This window comes from Lipotes vexillifer, unplaced genomic scaffold, assembly GCF_000442215.2.
Source record: "Lipotes vexillifer unplaced genomic scaffold, Lipotes_vexillifer_v1.1 scaffold28, whole genome shotgun sequence".
NCBI lineage: Eukaryota > Metazoa > Chordata > Mammalia > Artiodactyla > Lipotidae > Lipotes > Lipotes vexillifer.
The window spans coordinates 780,993-794,248 of NW_006793929.1; the positions used below are offsets into that span (position 1 = coordinate 780,993).

Sequence of the window (13,256 nt, forward strand, 5' to 3'; positions counted from 1 at the left end):
CCCAGTTACACACACACACACACACACACACACACACACACACACACACACAGACACGCAGCTGAGGGACCACTGCAGGCCAGGAGCCCCGCCCCTCCCCCAGGCACAGACACTGCAGAGGGTCAAAGCCCCTGATGCTCTCACGGACCAGGTGGCAGGGGTGGGGCTGGAGATATCAGAGGGAGGGAAGGAGTGGGAGATGGACTTGGGAAGGCAGAAATGTTGATTTTGGCCAGAATCTAAGAAGCCTTAAATGCCTCACGCAGAACTTTGAATTTTATTCTAAATATAATGGGAAGGCATCGGGGCGTTTTAAAGAGGAAAGCTCCGCGGTTAGACCCATGACTTGGGAAGAGAGAGTGAGGAGAGAGTTGCGGGAGGAGGTGCTGCAGGTGTCAGGTTAAAGGTTGCTGAGGGCTGGCCTGGGTGCAGGTGGATAAAGACATGTCACATTAGGATGACCAGGACTTGCTGACCAAGGTGTAAAACATGACTGACATTCTTCATCCATCAGACTGAAAAAAAAAGAAATTAAAAATAGACTGATAACACCTAGTGCTGATGAGGGGGCAGAGAAATAGTCTCTGCTCTGCTCTTAGAAGTGTAAACTGGTACAACCTTTACGGAGGGTCATTTGAAGTTGTGTATTAAATTAAAACTTCACAAGCTCTGTGAGCCAGAAAACCCACTTTTAAGAATCTAGCCTAGATATGGAATTCCCTGGCCATCCAGTGGTTGGGACTCCACACTTGCACTGCCAAGAGCCGGGGTACAATCCCTGGTCAGGGAACTAAGATCCCATAAGCCACAGAGCGCAGTCAAAAAAGAAAGAAAAGAGGAAGACAAAAAAGAATCTAGCCTGGAGAAACAGCTGTGTGAATACACAGAGCTAAAACGAACAAGGAGGGTGACTGCACCACTGTTAGCAAAAGGGAAAAAACCTCAAAACAACGGGAACTCCCTTCAGTAGGGGAATGGCTAAATAAAACATGGTGCATGTACTCTGTAGCCCTTAAAAAGAATGAGGACAAGTGGCTCATTCTGATCAGAAAAGATGCCCAGTCTTTACTGTGGACTGAAAATATCTAATTGCAAGCCAACATGCATTTTTGTGATTTTTAAAAAAGGACTGCTGTGCCTATATATCAACATTGATGTACCCCTGACTGCAATGGCCATGGGAAAAGAGCTGGGATGAATCTGTTAGTGTGGTTCCTTCTGTGTGTGTGCGTGTGCGCGTGTGTGTGCGTGTGTGTGCATGCGTGTGTGTGCGTGCATGCGTGTGTGTGCGTGCGTGTGTGGGGGGTGATTAGAGAGGTCCAGAGGTGGGTGAAAAGGAGGCTACTACCTATTTTTTGTGCCATTTAAAAGATTATTTTAAAATTTACATACAGTGAAATTCATCTTTTCTGTCGTACAGTTCTATGTGTTTGAACACATGCTTAGATTCTTCTAACAACCATCACAAATGGGCTGCAGAACAATGTCAACACCCCACAAAATTCCCTGGTACTACCCCTTTGTAGTCAGATCCCACCTCTACTCCCAAACACTGACATCTGCTGATCTGCTCTGTCTCTGTATTGTTGTCTCTTTCAGACATCATATAAATGGAACAATACAGTTGATAATCTTTTGAGACTGGCTACTTTCACTTAGCATATGCATTTAAGATCCATCCGTTATCGTGTGTGTCAACAGTTCATTCTTTTTACAGCTGACTAATATTCCATTGTGTGGGTTGTTTATCCACTGGCCAGTTGAGGGATATTTGGGTTGTGTCTAGTTTTTGGTGATTATAAATAATGCTGCTATAAACATTTGTGTTCAGGCTTTTGTGTAACCTAAGTTTTCCTTTATCTAGGATAAATACCTAGAAGTGGGATTGGTGGGCTGTAAGGTAAGTGTACTTTTAATTTTGTTAGAAGCTGCCAAATTGTTTTCCAAAGTGACTGTACCAGGGACTTCCCTGGTGGTCCAGTGGCTAAGACTCCATGCTCCCCATGCAGGGGGCCTGGGTTTGATCCCTGGTCAGGGAACTAGATCCCACATGCATGCGCAACTAAGAGTTCACATGCCCCAAATAAGGAGCCTGCTGGCCACAATAAGATCTGGCACAGCCAAATAAATAAATAAATAATAATAAAAACAAAGTGACTGTACTGTTGTGCATTTCTACTAGCAATGAGTGAGAATTCCAGTTGTCCTGCAACCCCCTGGGCATATGGTATTATCAGCATTTTTAATTTTAGCCATTCTAACATGGCTAAAATGAGATACTAATGTGATAGTATCTCATTATGGGTTTTTATTGGTGTTTCTCTGATGGTTAATGATGATGAATATCTTTCATGTGCTTATCTGCCATCTGTATATTCTCTCTGGTGAAATAACTATTCATATCTTTTGCCCACTTTCTAATGATTTTTTTGGTTTTGTACTGTTGAGTTTTGAGAATACTTTATATATTTTAGATACCAGTCCTTCACTGGATATATTGTTTGCAGATATTTTCTCATAACGCGTAACTTGTCTTTTCGTCCTCTTAATGGGGTCTTTGGCAGAGAAAAAGTTTTAAATTCTGAAGTCCAATTCATCAATTTTTCCTCTCATGGATTATGCTTTGATGTCAAGTCTAAGAACTCTTTGCCTAGTCCTATGCTCCAAAAATTTTTTTCCTAAGTTCCTACAAGTCTTATAGTTTCATTTTACCGTTTTTAAAAATATATTTATTTATTTGGGTGCACCAGGTCTTAGCTGCAGCATGTGGGACCTAGTTCCCTGACCAGGGATTGAACCCGGGCCCCCTGCATTGGGAGCACAGAGTCTTAGCCACTGGACCACCAGGAAAGTCCCCTCATTTTACTTGTAAGTCAGTGAATCCTTTGAGTTAATTATTCTATATGATGTGAGACTTTGGTCAAAGTTCACGCTTTTGCATATGGATGTTCACATGCTCCACAATCATTTGTTGAAAAGGTGAAGTAAAACCAAACGATACGGCAACATTTTCTACAAGGGTGCAAAAGTAATTTGCCTGAGCTCCGTGGATCTGTAAATTGTTTTTCCAAAATGTAGGAAGTTTTCAGTCATTATTTCTTCAGGTATTTTTTTCTATTCAAATCTATTTCTCCTCTTCTCTTGGAGAGGAGACATGAGAATGTCTCCTGAGTCATGTGAATGCCTATGACATGAATGTTAGACTTTTTAATATTGTTGCTCTGGCCCCCAAGGCTTTTTAAAAAATCTTTTTTTCTCTTTGTGTTCAGGATGTTTTCTATCGAACTATCTTTAAGTTCACTGACCCTTTCTTCTATCATCTCCATTCTCCTAGTGAACTCTTCCAATGAAGTTTTAATTTCTGTTATATTTTCCTGTTCTAAAATTTCTCTTTGGCTTTTAAAATAGCTTCTGTTTGTTTACAGAGAATCTTCCCATTTGTTTCAAGAGTGCTCACCCTTACATCTTGGAACCGTGGTATAACAGTTTCTTTAACATCTTTTTCTAATAATTCCAACCTTTGGATCACCTCAGGGTTGATGTCTGTTGATTGCCTCTTTCTTTGAGAATTCTTTTGGTTTTCATGGTACTCTGTAGGTTGAATAATTTTGGTTTGTATCCTAGACATTTTGAGTATTATGTTGAGACTTGGTCCTGTTAAAATTCTCAAAGGTTCTTCTGTGCTGATCTGCAGGTACATCTCAGGACCAAGCCCAGGATTTCATACCTGTATGTGAAGGACCCTTCTCAGGTGTTTCCCTTCTGTGGTTTTTCACACCCCAAGATTCTCTGGCTAGAAAGCCGGGATTCAGCCTCTGCGTTGCTCTGCACTCTTATGACCGGGACCCCCCTGAGGGGCAGAGTGGCGAGGGAAGGGAACCTGCAGAACCACCAGCACAATTGTTGAGGGGGTGTGGCTTCACTACGGGCTCTGCTACAGGGGTGTCCTAGCCGAGGAGAGTGATCGCACTGGGAGGCAAGCGAGGATGAGCGGATGTACACGGTCTGAGGAGCACAGGGAAGGCGGGGAAATGGAGGCCCAGGGTGTGGGCCACACTTGCCAGGAGGGGACCATGAGGGTATGGATAAGGCTAAAAAGAAAGGCAGGTGTGAACAAAGTTGCTTTTCTTTAAGAATAAAAGACCTGTATATATATATATATATATATACACACACACACACACACACACACATATATATATATATGTATATACAAAAAAAAAAAAAACCAACACAAAATCCCAACAAACTCCTTGTATTCTACTCAAATGAACTTGAATACACTGAAATAACTGTCGTTAGAGACGGTGACAGTCTTTTCGAGCTCATTTCCTCCAGAAAATCTCCCTGCCATCCAAAGAAAGATGGGCATCTACCTACAGTCGCCGCCACCTGCCTCCCCAGGCCCCTAAGCTCCCGGACAGCGAGGCTGGCATTCTCTTGCTGACCACCTTTTAGGGCCAGCACAGTGCAGTGTGCATGGCAGGAGTACATGAATGTTTGCTGGAAGAACGAATATGCATGAATGAGTGAGGAATGGCTCCAGGACCTGGTGTGCCACTGTCACCAGCCCGGTCTGGAGGGAATGAGCATGGACTAGAGGCAGAGGCTGGTTATCAAATGAGGCCCCTGGTGAGAACAGTGCTTTGTCCAGCTACTCTCCAAAATATCCAACAATTGTCTACCACTACATAGAAAATAAAACACACACACACACACACACACACACACACACACACACACACACACACACACACACAAAGGAGACTAGAACGAAGGCCAACAGGGATAACATCCAGAGAGTGGACCTACCGACGACTACTTTTTTCTATATGTTTTGTGTATTTCACCATTTTTCCTGTTCCAATTCTAATCCTGTGCGCAGGAAGCTGCTTCCAGACTCTGGGATGGATTGGTCCAACAGGATGGGGACTGTCTGCACACATGAACAGGGCTGATGACCCAGGGCCATTCACCTCCTATGGCAAGTGAGCAGACTGACTGGTCTCCTTTGTGTCAACGAGCACAAACATACCGGGCTCACAGCGACCTCCCCAAGATGCCCTGTGAGGCTCAGCCCAGTCAGCAAGCTGGGCTCCTCTGTTTATTGCCAACAACCATCTTATCCTCCCCGAATCCCACACCCCCGGGGTTTCTCCATCTTCAAGGAAGGAAGACAGGGTGTAGGGGACAGGTGGGGGAAGAAGCAGGAGTGCTGGGACAAAGTAGCTGGAGTCCTGGAGATGGAACTGTGCTCATCTGGGACACCTCCATAACCCAACTTTATGGTGCGCATCCCTGGAAGGGGGGCAGGGGAGATGGCAACCCATCTGGGAGCTCTGAGTAAAAGTGCCTGCCACCACAAGATAATAAACAGCAATAATTAGGCCTTCCTGGAAAACTGGATAATACTGTTATTACAACGTTTTATTATCTGTATGTTCTACATGAATTTAATTGCCTTCAGCTGCTATAATTTGGGAGTCATGAGGACAAGAGCAGAAATAATAACGAATTGAACCACAAGCAGACCCAGGGTCTGGGGAAGGGGTGGAGGCTGCTTCACTGATGGGCCCTGGGAGCCTGGGGCTCTGAGATTCTGCTCTGGCCTGCAGGAGACAGCCCCCAGACCCCACAGTCCCAGGGGGCACCAGACAGCAGCCCCAGCCTGCCTGGCTCTCGTCCCTCAAATATCATCCACCCTGGGAGGGTCGGTTCCCAAGAGAATGTAAGAATTATCTCCTCTCTTTGCATCGAAATGAAAATCACTACCCTTGCCCCCTAAAGCAACCTAGATTCTTCCATTCCAGAATTCATCTGAGTCAGTTACTTCTGTGGCTTAGGGAGTGCTAATAAAGCTAGTCGGACAACACAATTCTCTTCTATTTAAACAAAGCCATTAATAAATATTATATTGTATTTTACAAATCAAAAGAAAAAAGAGAAGCTCTCTAACTACAGACCATTCCAGCCAGTTGACAGTGAACAAAGCCTGACTCTCACAGCTTAACCTGAGGAAGTTATAAATTATCAATGTGTCAAGCTTCGCCCTCTGAAGCTTCTCTTCCAGGTCTGACCGTGAAGCTGAGTATCCTATCTTTAAGTTCTGTTCATTCAGCAAGAGAGACATCTTCAATTCTAGCCCACAAAGGCGGATGGTGCTGATGTCAGGGTTTTATCTGCACCCTCCTCCGCCCTGGCTATTTTAATGGCTTTTTGAATCACTCTATAATAGCTTCAATAACCTGGAAATTTGCAGCGTGGATAATCAGCTACAGCTTGAACCTCCCCCAAAGTTCCCTCACTGATGATCCTAACATAGTGGCAGCAGCAACAGCAAATCACAGCGGAGGCAAGGGGCCTGGATCAGGAAGGCTGCACGTGTAGGCTCTTCCGGGGGCGTTTTCCCGAAACTTCTCCCTGGAATCACCTGCATCTTTGGGTATTGCCTTAAGAATTTAGAGCCCTTTATACACTGCACTTTTACTAACTTCCTAGGAAGATTTTCCTGACTTCTCAGAACTTACACAAAACCCTGATATTTGTTTCCCTTCCCCAGTCTCTATTCCTAACTCTTGATCAAACATGGTGGTACCAACAGGAACTTTGACTTTTCCTCCAGTTCCCCGGCAAGGTTTTTACCCAATGCATTTATATATCAATACCTGCGGACGTCCAGCAAGACATTCCAACTGACCTGATTTCCCCACGGCCCTGACCCTTCGCGAACGCCCTCCCCAGGCTGCTCCACGCGGGCCTCTTACCAGCTGCCCTGTGGGGCGACTTCCTCTCCGCCGCCTGGCTCTCCTTCCTGGGGTCGGCGGACGGCCCTACCTTTTCGGGGTCCCGGGGGCTGGCGTCGGGGGGCGCGGGCAGCTGGGGGAGGGTGAGGGTCTGCAGTAGCGGCTTCCTGGGCAGGGGCGGCTTGGAGCTGAGGTGCTCGGCGGACCGGGTCTTCGCCTTCCCCTCGTTGGGAGACCTGGCGCCTCGGGCGGCGGGGCCCGTCCCGGGCGGACCCTTGTGGTTCCTGGAGAGCAAAGTCAGCCCTCCTTTCTCCAGCCGGACCTCCGCGCTGTACCTCTTGATTCCCCTCCCCTCCGGGCAGGGCGCTTCTCTGTGTTTGAAGGACAGAGACGTGGAGCGGAGCTTGACCGGGAAGGGGCTTCCGTCCCCGCCCGCTGGCCTCTCCCGGGCGGCTGGGCCGGGGTCCGCGGTGGCCGCGTCCGGAGAGCCGCGCTCGGCCGGGGCGGGCGGCTTCCGAGGGCCGGGCTTCGGGCCCTGGGGCTCGGCGGGCGCCGGGAGGTCCTCGAGGGCGGCCTCACTCTTCCAGGCCGGACCGCTCCTAAGAAGCGGCAGCCGGACGGCGGGGCCTCGGGGCTCCAGCAGGCGGCCCCCCGCGCGCGGCCACTCGCGGCCCGACGACACCGAGAACTTTTTGGCGGCCCGCGCCTCGCGGCCTCCTCGCTCCATCTTGCGCTCCGGCGCCGCCGCCTCCGTGGGGGATCCCTCCCGCTCGGCCCTGGGGGGCTCCGGGGGCGCCGCCTCCTGGTCCAGGGATCGGGGTGCGGGCGCCTCTGCAGGCGACTCCGAGGCAGGCGGTGAGGGGGCCGCGCCGAGGCTCGCGTTCGCTGTCGCAGCCGAGGCCTTGTGCTTCAAGCAGCTCTTGGGGGCCGGCGGGCTGGGGGCCGGGGCTGCTGGCCCTGCGCCCTGGGGACCCAGAGCGTCCAGGGTCAGTCGCACCTCCTTCGGACCGGTGTGGTCTGGCCCGTCGGGACCAGAGGGCGTCTCCCAGGTGGCTATGGGTCCGGGCTCGGGAGGGATCGTGTCCCCCTCGGGGATGCAGGGAGATAATCGACCCTCGACGTCTCCCGAAGCACAAACCACCTCGTCTGCTGTGTCCCCGCTGGGGGGACACCGGGTTTCCAGGGACAGCTCCTCCCTTGGGTTTTCGCTGTCGGGATTAGGGTGAGGGTGCGGGGAGCCTTCTGGGCAAGACGGGGACTCCGAGCGGGGGTGTGGGCTCGACACGGGCTCTGTGACCTCCATGACCTCCGGGGTGGCCAAACGGCTGGAGGGGTTCTCCCCGGGGGGGTCCTCCTCCTCGGTGCTGGCGGTGAGCGCCGGGCAGTGCTGCAGGCGCGCCCGCCGCGCACGGGGCCCCACAGGTGGCAGCATGGTCGCCTGCCCCCCAGGCTCAGCGCCTCTGTCCTGTCCCCCCTCCTGCTGCCCAGAACTGGGCTTCTCCTCCGTGCTGACTTTGGGTAGAGGCTTCTCGTCGTATTCCTCCTCCTCTGGGGTACACGTCAGATCGCTCAGGGATTCGGACTGCGCTCTCTAGGAGGAATAAAGTGGACAAAAGACAGCATCATTAGGACGAATATTAGGAAGCCTACGGCCTCCCCATCTTGTTCAAGGTTTAATTAGGTTTAAGGGAAGCAGAATGTCTCTAAAGCTGGCACTTAAGTGGACATTCACACACAGCTGTCTTTCCTTAATCTTCCCTTGCTGGTCTGTTTGGAATCCTGCCTCCCAAGTTCAGCTTTCAGCAGAACTGAGGCCGCTATGCCCCTAAAATAAATGTTGCCTGAGGCTCTCGAGGCCAAGCTAGAAACCAGTGGACACTGCTCTACAGAGTGAAGCAAAGGGAAGGGGTCCAGCATCGGCCGGGTCTGCCATGCTCTGTGCTCGACATGGTTATCTCACTAACTCCCTGGTTAGCTCCAGTGAGGAGAGGATTATTATTTCCTGCTTTTGCACCTGGAGAACTGGGACCTCAGAGAGGTCCCTGCCTTGGCCAAGGCTGAGCTAATAAGTGGCCCAGGGGCAAAGCTGTTGCCCTCTCTGACCCCCTGTGCTGCCTCAGAGCCAGTGTCCCCTGCCAATTCCTTCTCTCTCCAGGGATGCACCCTCATAGCAAAGGCAGAGGCTGGTTTGCCCAAAAGATGATTCCTATCATGCCCACCACAGTCAACAGCAAACCATAGCTGACAGGATAAAGCCCAAACTTTTCAGCTAAATTTGAAGTCTTATATTCTGCCGTTTTATTTATTTTTGGCTTTTTAAAATTTTTATTTTATGCTGGAGTATAGCTGATTTACAATGTTGTGTGAGTTTCAGGCGTACAGCAAAGTGATTTAGTTATACATATATCTATTCTTTTTCAGATTCTCAGGTGGGGGCAGGGATAGATTAGGAGGCTGGGATTAACATATACACACTACTATACATAAAATAGACAATCTATTCTGCCATTTTAAATTGTTTCTCCCACTCCCTGCTCAGGTCAAGGCAAGCCCCTGACATTTTATGTGCCAGACTCTGGGCCTGAGTGACTGGCCGGCTGCCCTCTAGCCCACACCTCCAGGGCTCCACTAGCACCCCCAGAGCTATCTCTGATCCCACTCCTATAGGAGGCTTTGCCTGGCTTGGCAGTAAGTCACGGCCTCGTGCTATTTTTCTTCCGAAAGGTCTCTGGAATCTAGATTTAGTCCACTTCCTCCCTACCATACACAAAGTCAGTTCTTGCCCTCTTAGGAAGGAAAGGAGAGCAAGGTAGTCATGAGTCATTCACAAGCAAATGTGAAAATGACCGAAAGGCTGAGGGCACTGAGGCTGGTGTTTTTTATAAGTTCCTGATTTTAGACCTGTCTTTAGACTTTATAGAGTCACCCAGGCTGCTGCACAAGGGCAGTGCCCTCCTTCCTTCTTTTTAGCAAACACCCAGGGGAGTGTTTGCAATAGGTTTTTGTTGTTGTTGTTATTTTAACATTTTCCAGCTGGCATCTGCTTGCTGACACAAGATAACTGGGATGTTTGTGACGACACCTAAGCTAGCTTTGCCAAGATGCACAACCCTATTCCTCTGGATTCCAAAAGGGGAAGATGTGAAATCCCCAGAAGAATTTTCAAAAGCTGCAGGCTTCTAAGGTGTTACTGGCCTTTTGTTACTACAGGAAATCCTTGATGTGGAAACCCCTTTAGGATGGTGGCTCATGTTTTTAAACTACTGGAACCCACATTAGGTCATCATAAAGCTGAGAAGCAGGCCTGGCTTGAGCACATCCGGCTTGAGCCACTGGCAGCTCCAAGGGGTTATGGTGGGAGGCCAGGCAGAAGGAAGGCTGGCACGGAGCGTGCGCTCCAGAGGGTGGCCCCCGATGCCGAGCAAAGGCTTTGCAGGGAACAAAGCGGCTCCTACCCGAGCCTGGGCTCTCTGGCCAGGACAGCAGGAAGGATGCGGATACCCACTCCACCTCCACCACCCACACCTTGCCTCCCACTCTGGGCCCTCAGAGCAGCTTCAGCCCCTGGAACCCTCTCGAGGAACTGGAAGCAGGGGACCCATTGCTCAGCCCGCACCCAGACGGAGACTCTGTCATGGCTGCCTGCTCATCTACCTCCTCTCGCCAGAAAGAAAGTGTCTTTGGGCAGCATGCACATCATCTATGGGCAGAGGATGGGCACGATGGGCAGTGCCGGTGTGGAGAGGAAGCATCTGTTTCTGACACCCGGGACTTGTTGGCAGCTCTGCCAGCCAGGCGACCTCGGGCTAGTCATCTAATCACGCTGCTCCCGACAGAACAGAGTTAATAATATTCCCTCTCCTGGCACTGCCTGGGTTGGGATGAGGACCAGCTGGGGTGGTGAGATGTCAGTATAAACATTTACGGGGGTTCCACTTCTATTGCGCCAGAGCCACGCACGGGGCACGGTTCTGAGCAGCAGGGTAACAAACATGCTGAGACAACCAAAAACTATGCTGGCCTTTCGTGTATTCCCCTTCCCCAACCCCTGCTTTGGTGGGGGCAGACGGATCCAGCCAAATGCAGTCTTGAACATGTTTTTCAAACTTGTAATAAATATCACAATCTTGACAGCCAAGGTTTTTTGTTCGCTCGTTTTCCTGTGCAAGATGGGATTTTTGGTCTATGAGCAGCTCCTTCTCAGCCCCGTCATTCTCTGTGGCCAGGCGGACCCCACACCCCGCTTCTCAGCTCCTCTGGGGATGAGGCATTGCAGGCACCACTGGGCAGCAGAGAAGGTGACAACCCTACATGGGCCTCGAGCCCCTGGTCCCGTGAAGCCAAAGCACTGCACGAGCGAGTTCTCAGCTCCCAGAGGGACGAGCTGATGACTGCCCGGGCAGCACGCCAAAGAGGGGGCTGTCCTTACAGGGGCACCACCCCTGTGCTGCTAAGTAGGTCCTCGCCCCAGGCAGTGTCCATTCTAGCTGTTCAGCTTCTCACTTGGTCATTCATGCGTTTGTTCATCCATTCATGCATTCAACTAGCGTCCACGAAATGTCAGCTCTGTGACTAGTGCTGCCCCAGGGCTAGAAGTACAGCCTTCTCACGGAAGACTGGCAACAAACGAGTGAGCACCTCCATTTACAAAGGTCACGTCCGGGTACGGCCAGTGCCATGGAGGAAGTGCCCATGGTGATGGGCAGGTGGGCTGCTTTCCACAGGACGTTCCTGGTGAGCCCCTTTGGGGTGGGCCTCGGAACCCACCCCCCAAGGGCTGAGCAGGGGACACAGCCGGTCCCAAGGCCTGGGGTGGGAGGCAGCTTGGTGAGTGCCAGAAGCAGAAGGGAGGCCAAAGCGTGTTGAGTGAGAATGGGAGGAGGTGGGCAGGGCCCGGCTGTGCCAGGCCTGCAGTCTGGACATCACACTGAAGACAGTGGGAAGGCAGGCGACCCAAGGCACAGAGCAGGTTCTTGGTAAGCGTTGCAGGATAAGGACCGAATGAATGAATGAATGAGTGCTTGGGGGGGAGGGGCATATCTGATTTAGGTTGAAACCATGAGCACCCTCAGCTCCTGCGGCATGGTCATGGTCCCACAGCCCTCGCGGCGGCGGTGGGGGGAACCAGGGGCTCGAGGTCCGTGTAGGGTTGTCACCTTCTCTGCTGCCCAGTGGTGCCTGCAATGCCTCATCCCCAGAGGAGCTGAGAAGCAGGCTGTGGGGCCACCTGGCCACAGAGAATGACGACGCTGAGAAAGAGATGCTCATAGACCAACATCCCCTCCCTCCTTCCCTCGAGACAAGCTCGTGGGGTGTTGATAAGGTACCCTGGACCAGCTCGGCACTTCAGGTGGGGGGACCCGCCCACCCTGCCCCTGCCCGGTTACCGAGGACAGACGCCGCATTTTGCTGCACCGCTGGTTGCGGGGTTTGACCAGGAGCTTGTGCTTGGCCGCAGAGTTGTCCAGGCAGGAGGAGAATTCTGGGGGATAATCGAAATCAGCCACGGGGGCCACACTGCCGTCCGAGGTCCTGGGGGAGACGGAGGTGTCGCTCGCTTGCCTGGAGAACAGCTGGTCAGGAGACTGTGGCCGGGACGAGGAAACCACACAGACCTTCAGGGCACAAGGAACACACAGGCCAGGCCGTCAGCTTCCCCGAGGAAACAGTACAGCCGGCACATCAACCTCCCCTTTCACCGGGCTCATCTCTGGGCTGGGGGTTTGAAGTGTCGAGCCAAACCCTGCAGGCCCATCACTCATTTCCAAGAACCTGAGTCCTAGGTGCTCCGTAGCCAGTAACTCTGCCTTCGCCCCCACCCACGGCAGCTGCACAGCTGCTTCAGACAAGAGCTACTTTCTCCCGTGACACCGACCAGCCCAATTCCTCCAAGGGCGGAGTCAGGCTTGGCCCTGTCTCTGGAAGCCATGGCGGTGGCTCAAGGGTGTGATTTCACAGGCTGGGGCACAGCCCGTGCCAAGCCCTGCTCTCAGCATCCCATCATTGCTCACTCTAGGGTTCTGTATCTTCAACGCCTTCTCTTGGGACAATCTGGCTGTAAGTTACCCCTGTTGAGTCTCAAATATTTTACTAGTTCATACCTCGGCAGGAAGTAACTGAAAGGCAGCAAAGGGCAAAAGTGTCGCCTGGGAGGAAGGGGTTGGGGGGAGTCACGTGGAAGAGTGATGGTAACACCGGGTTCTCCTGCAAAGACACTTATCAGCATAAAGTAGCAGACAGGCACCCACTGCGCACCCGGGGGAGCAAGGTGCAGAGGGAGACCTTGGTGGGGGCTGGGCTTTAGTGACAACCCTGCCACCTGCAAACAAACAAACACAGCTTTCTTTTTTTTTTTTTTTTTTTTTTTTTTTTTTTTTTTAACCGTTACGCGGGCCTCTCACTGTTGTGGCCTCTCCTGTTGAGGAGCATAGGCTCTGGACATGCAGGCTCAGAGGCCATGGCTCACGGGCCCAGCCACTCCGCGGCATGTGGGATCTTCCTGGACCGGGGCCC

The 13,256-nt window shown here is 51.4% G+C and overlaps 1 protein-coding gene across 1 annotated transcript in view; it reads right to left on the reverse strand.

Moving 5' to 3' along the window:
- CRACDL (CRACD like) overlaps window positions 1-13,256 on the reverse strand; it is a 46,763-nt gene that overhangs the window by 11,918 nt on the left and 21,589 nt on the right. The window contains exons 6-7 of the mRNA XM_007466895.1: window positions 12,131-12,300; window positions 6,765-8,334 (exon numbers count right to left, since the gene is read on the reverse strand). Coding sequence (XP_007466957.1) covers window positions 6,765-8,334; window positions 12,131-12,300 — 1,740 coding nt within the window. The remainder of the gene's footprint in view (window positions 1-6,764; window positions 8,335-12,130; window positions 12,301-13,256) is intronic.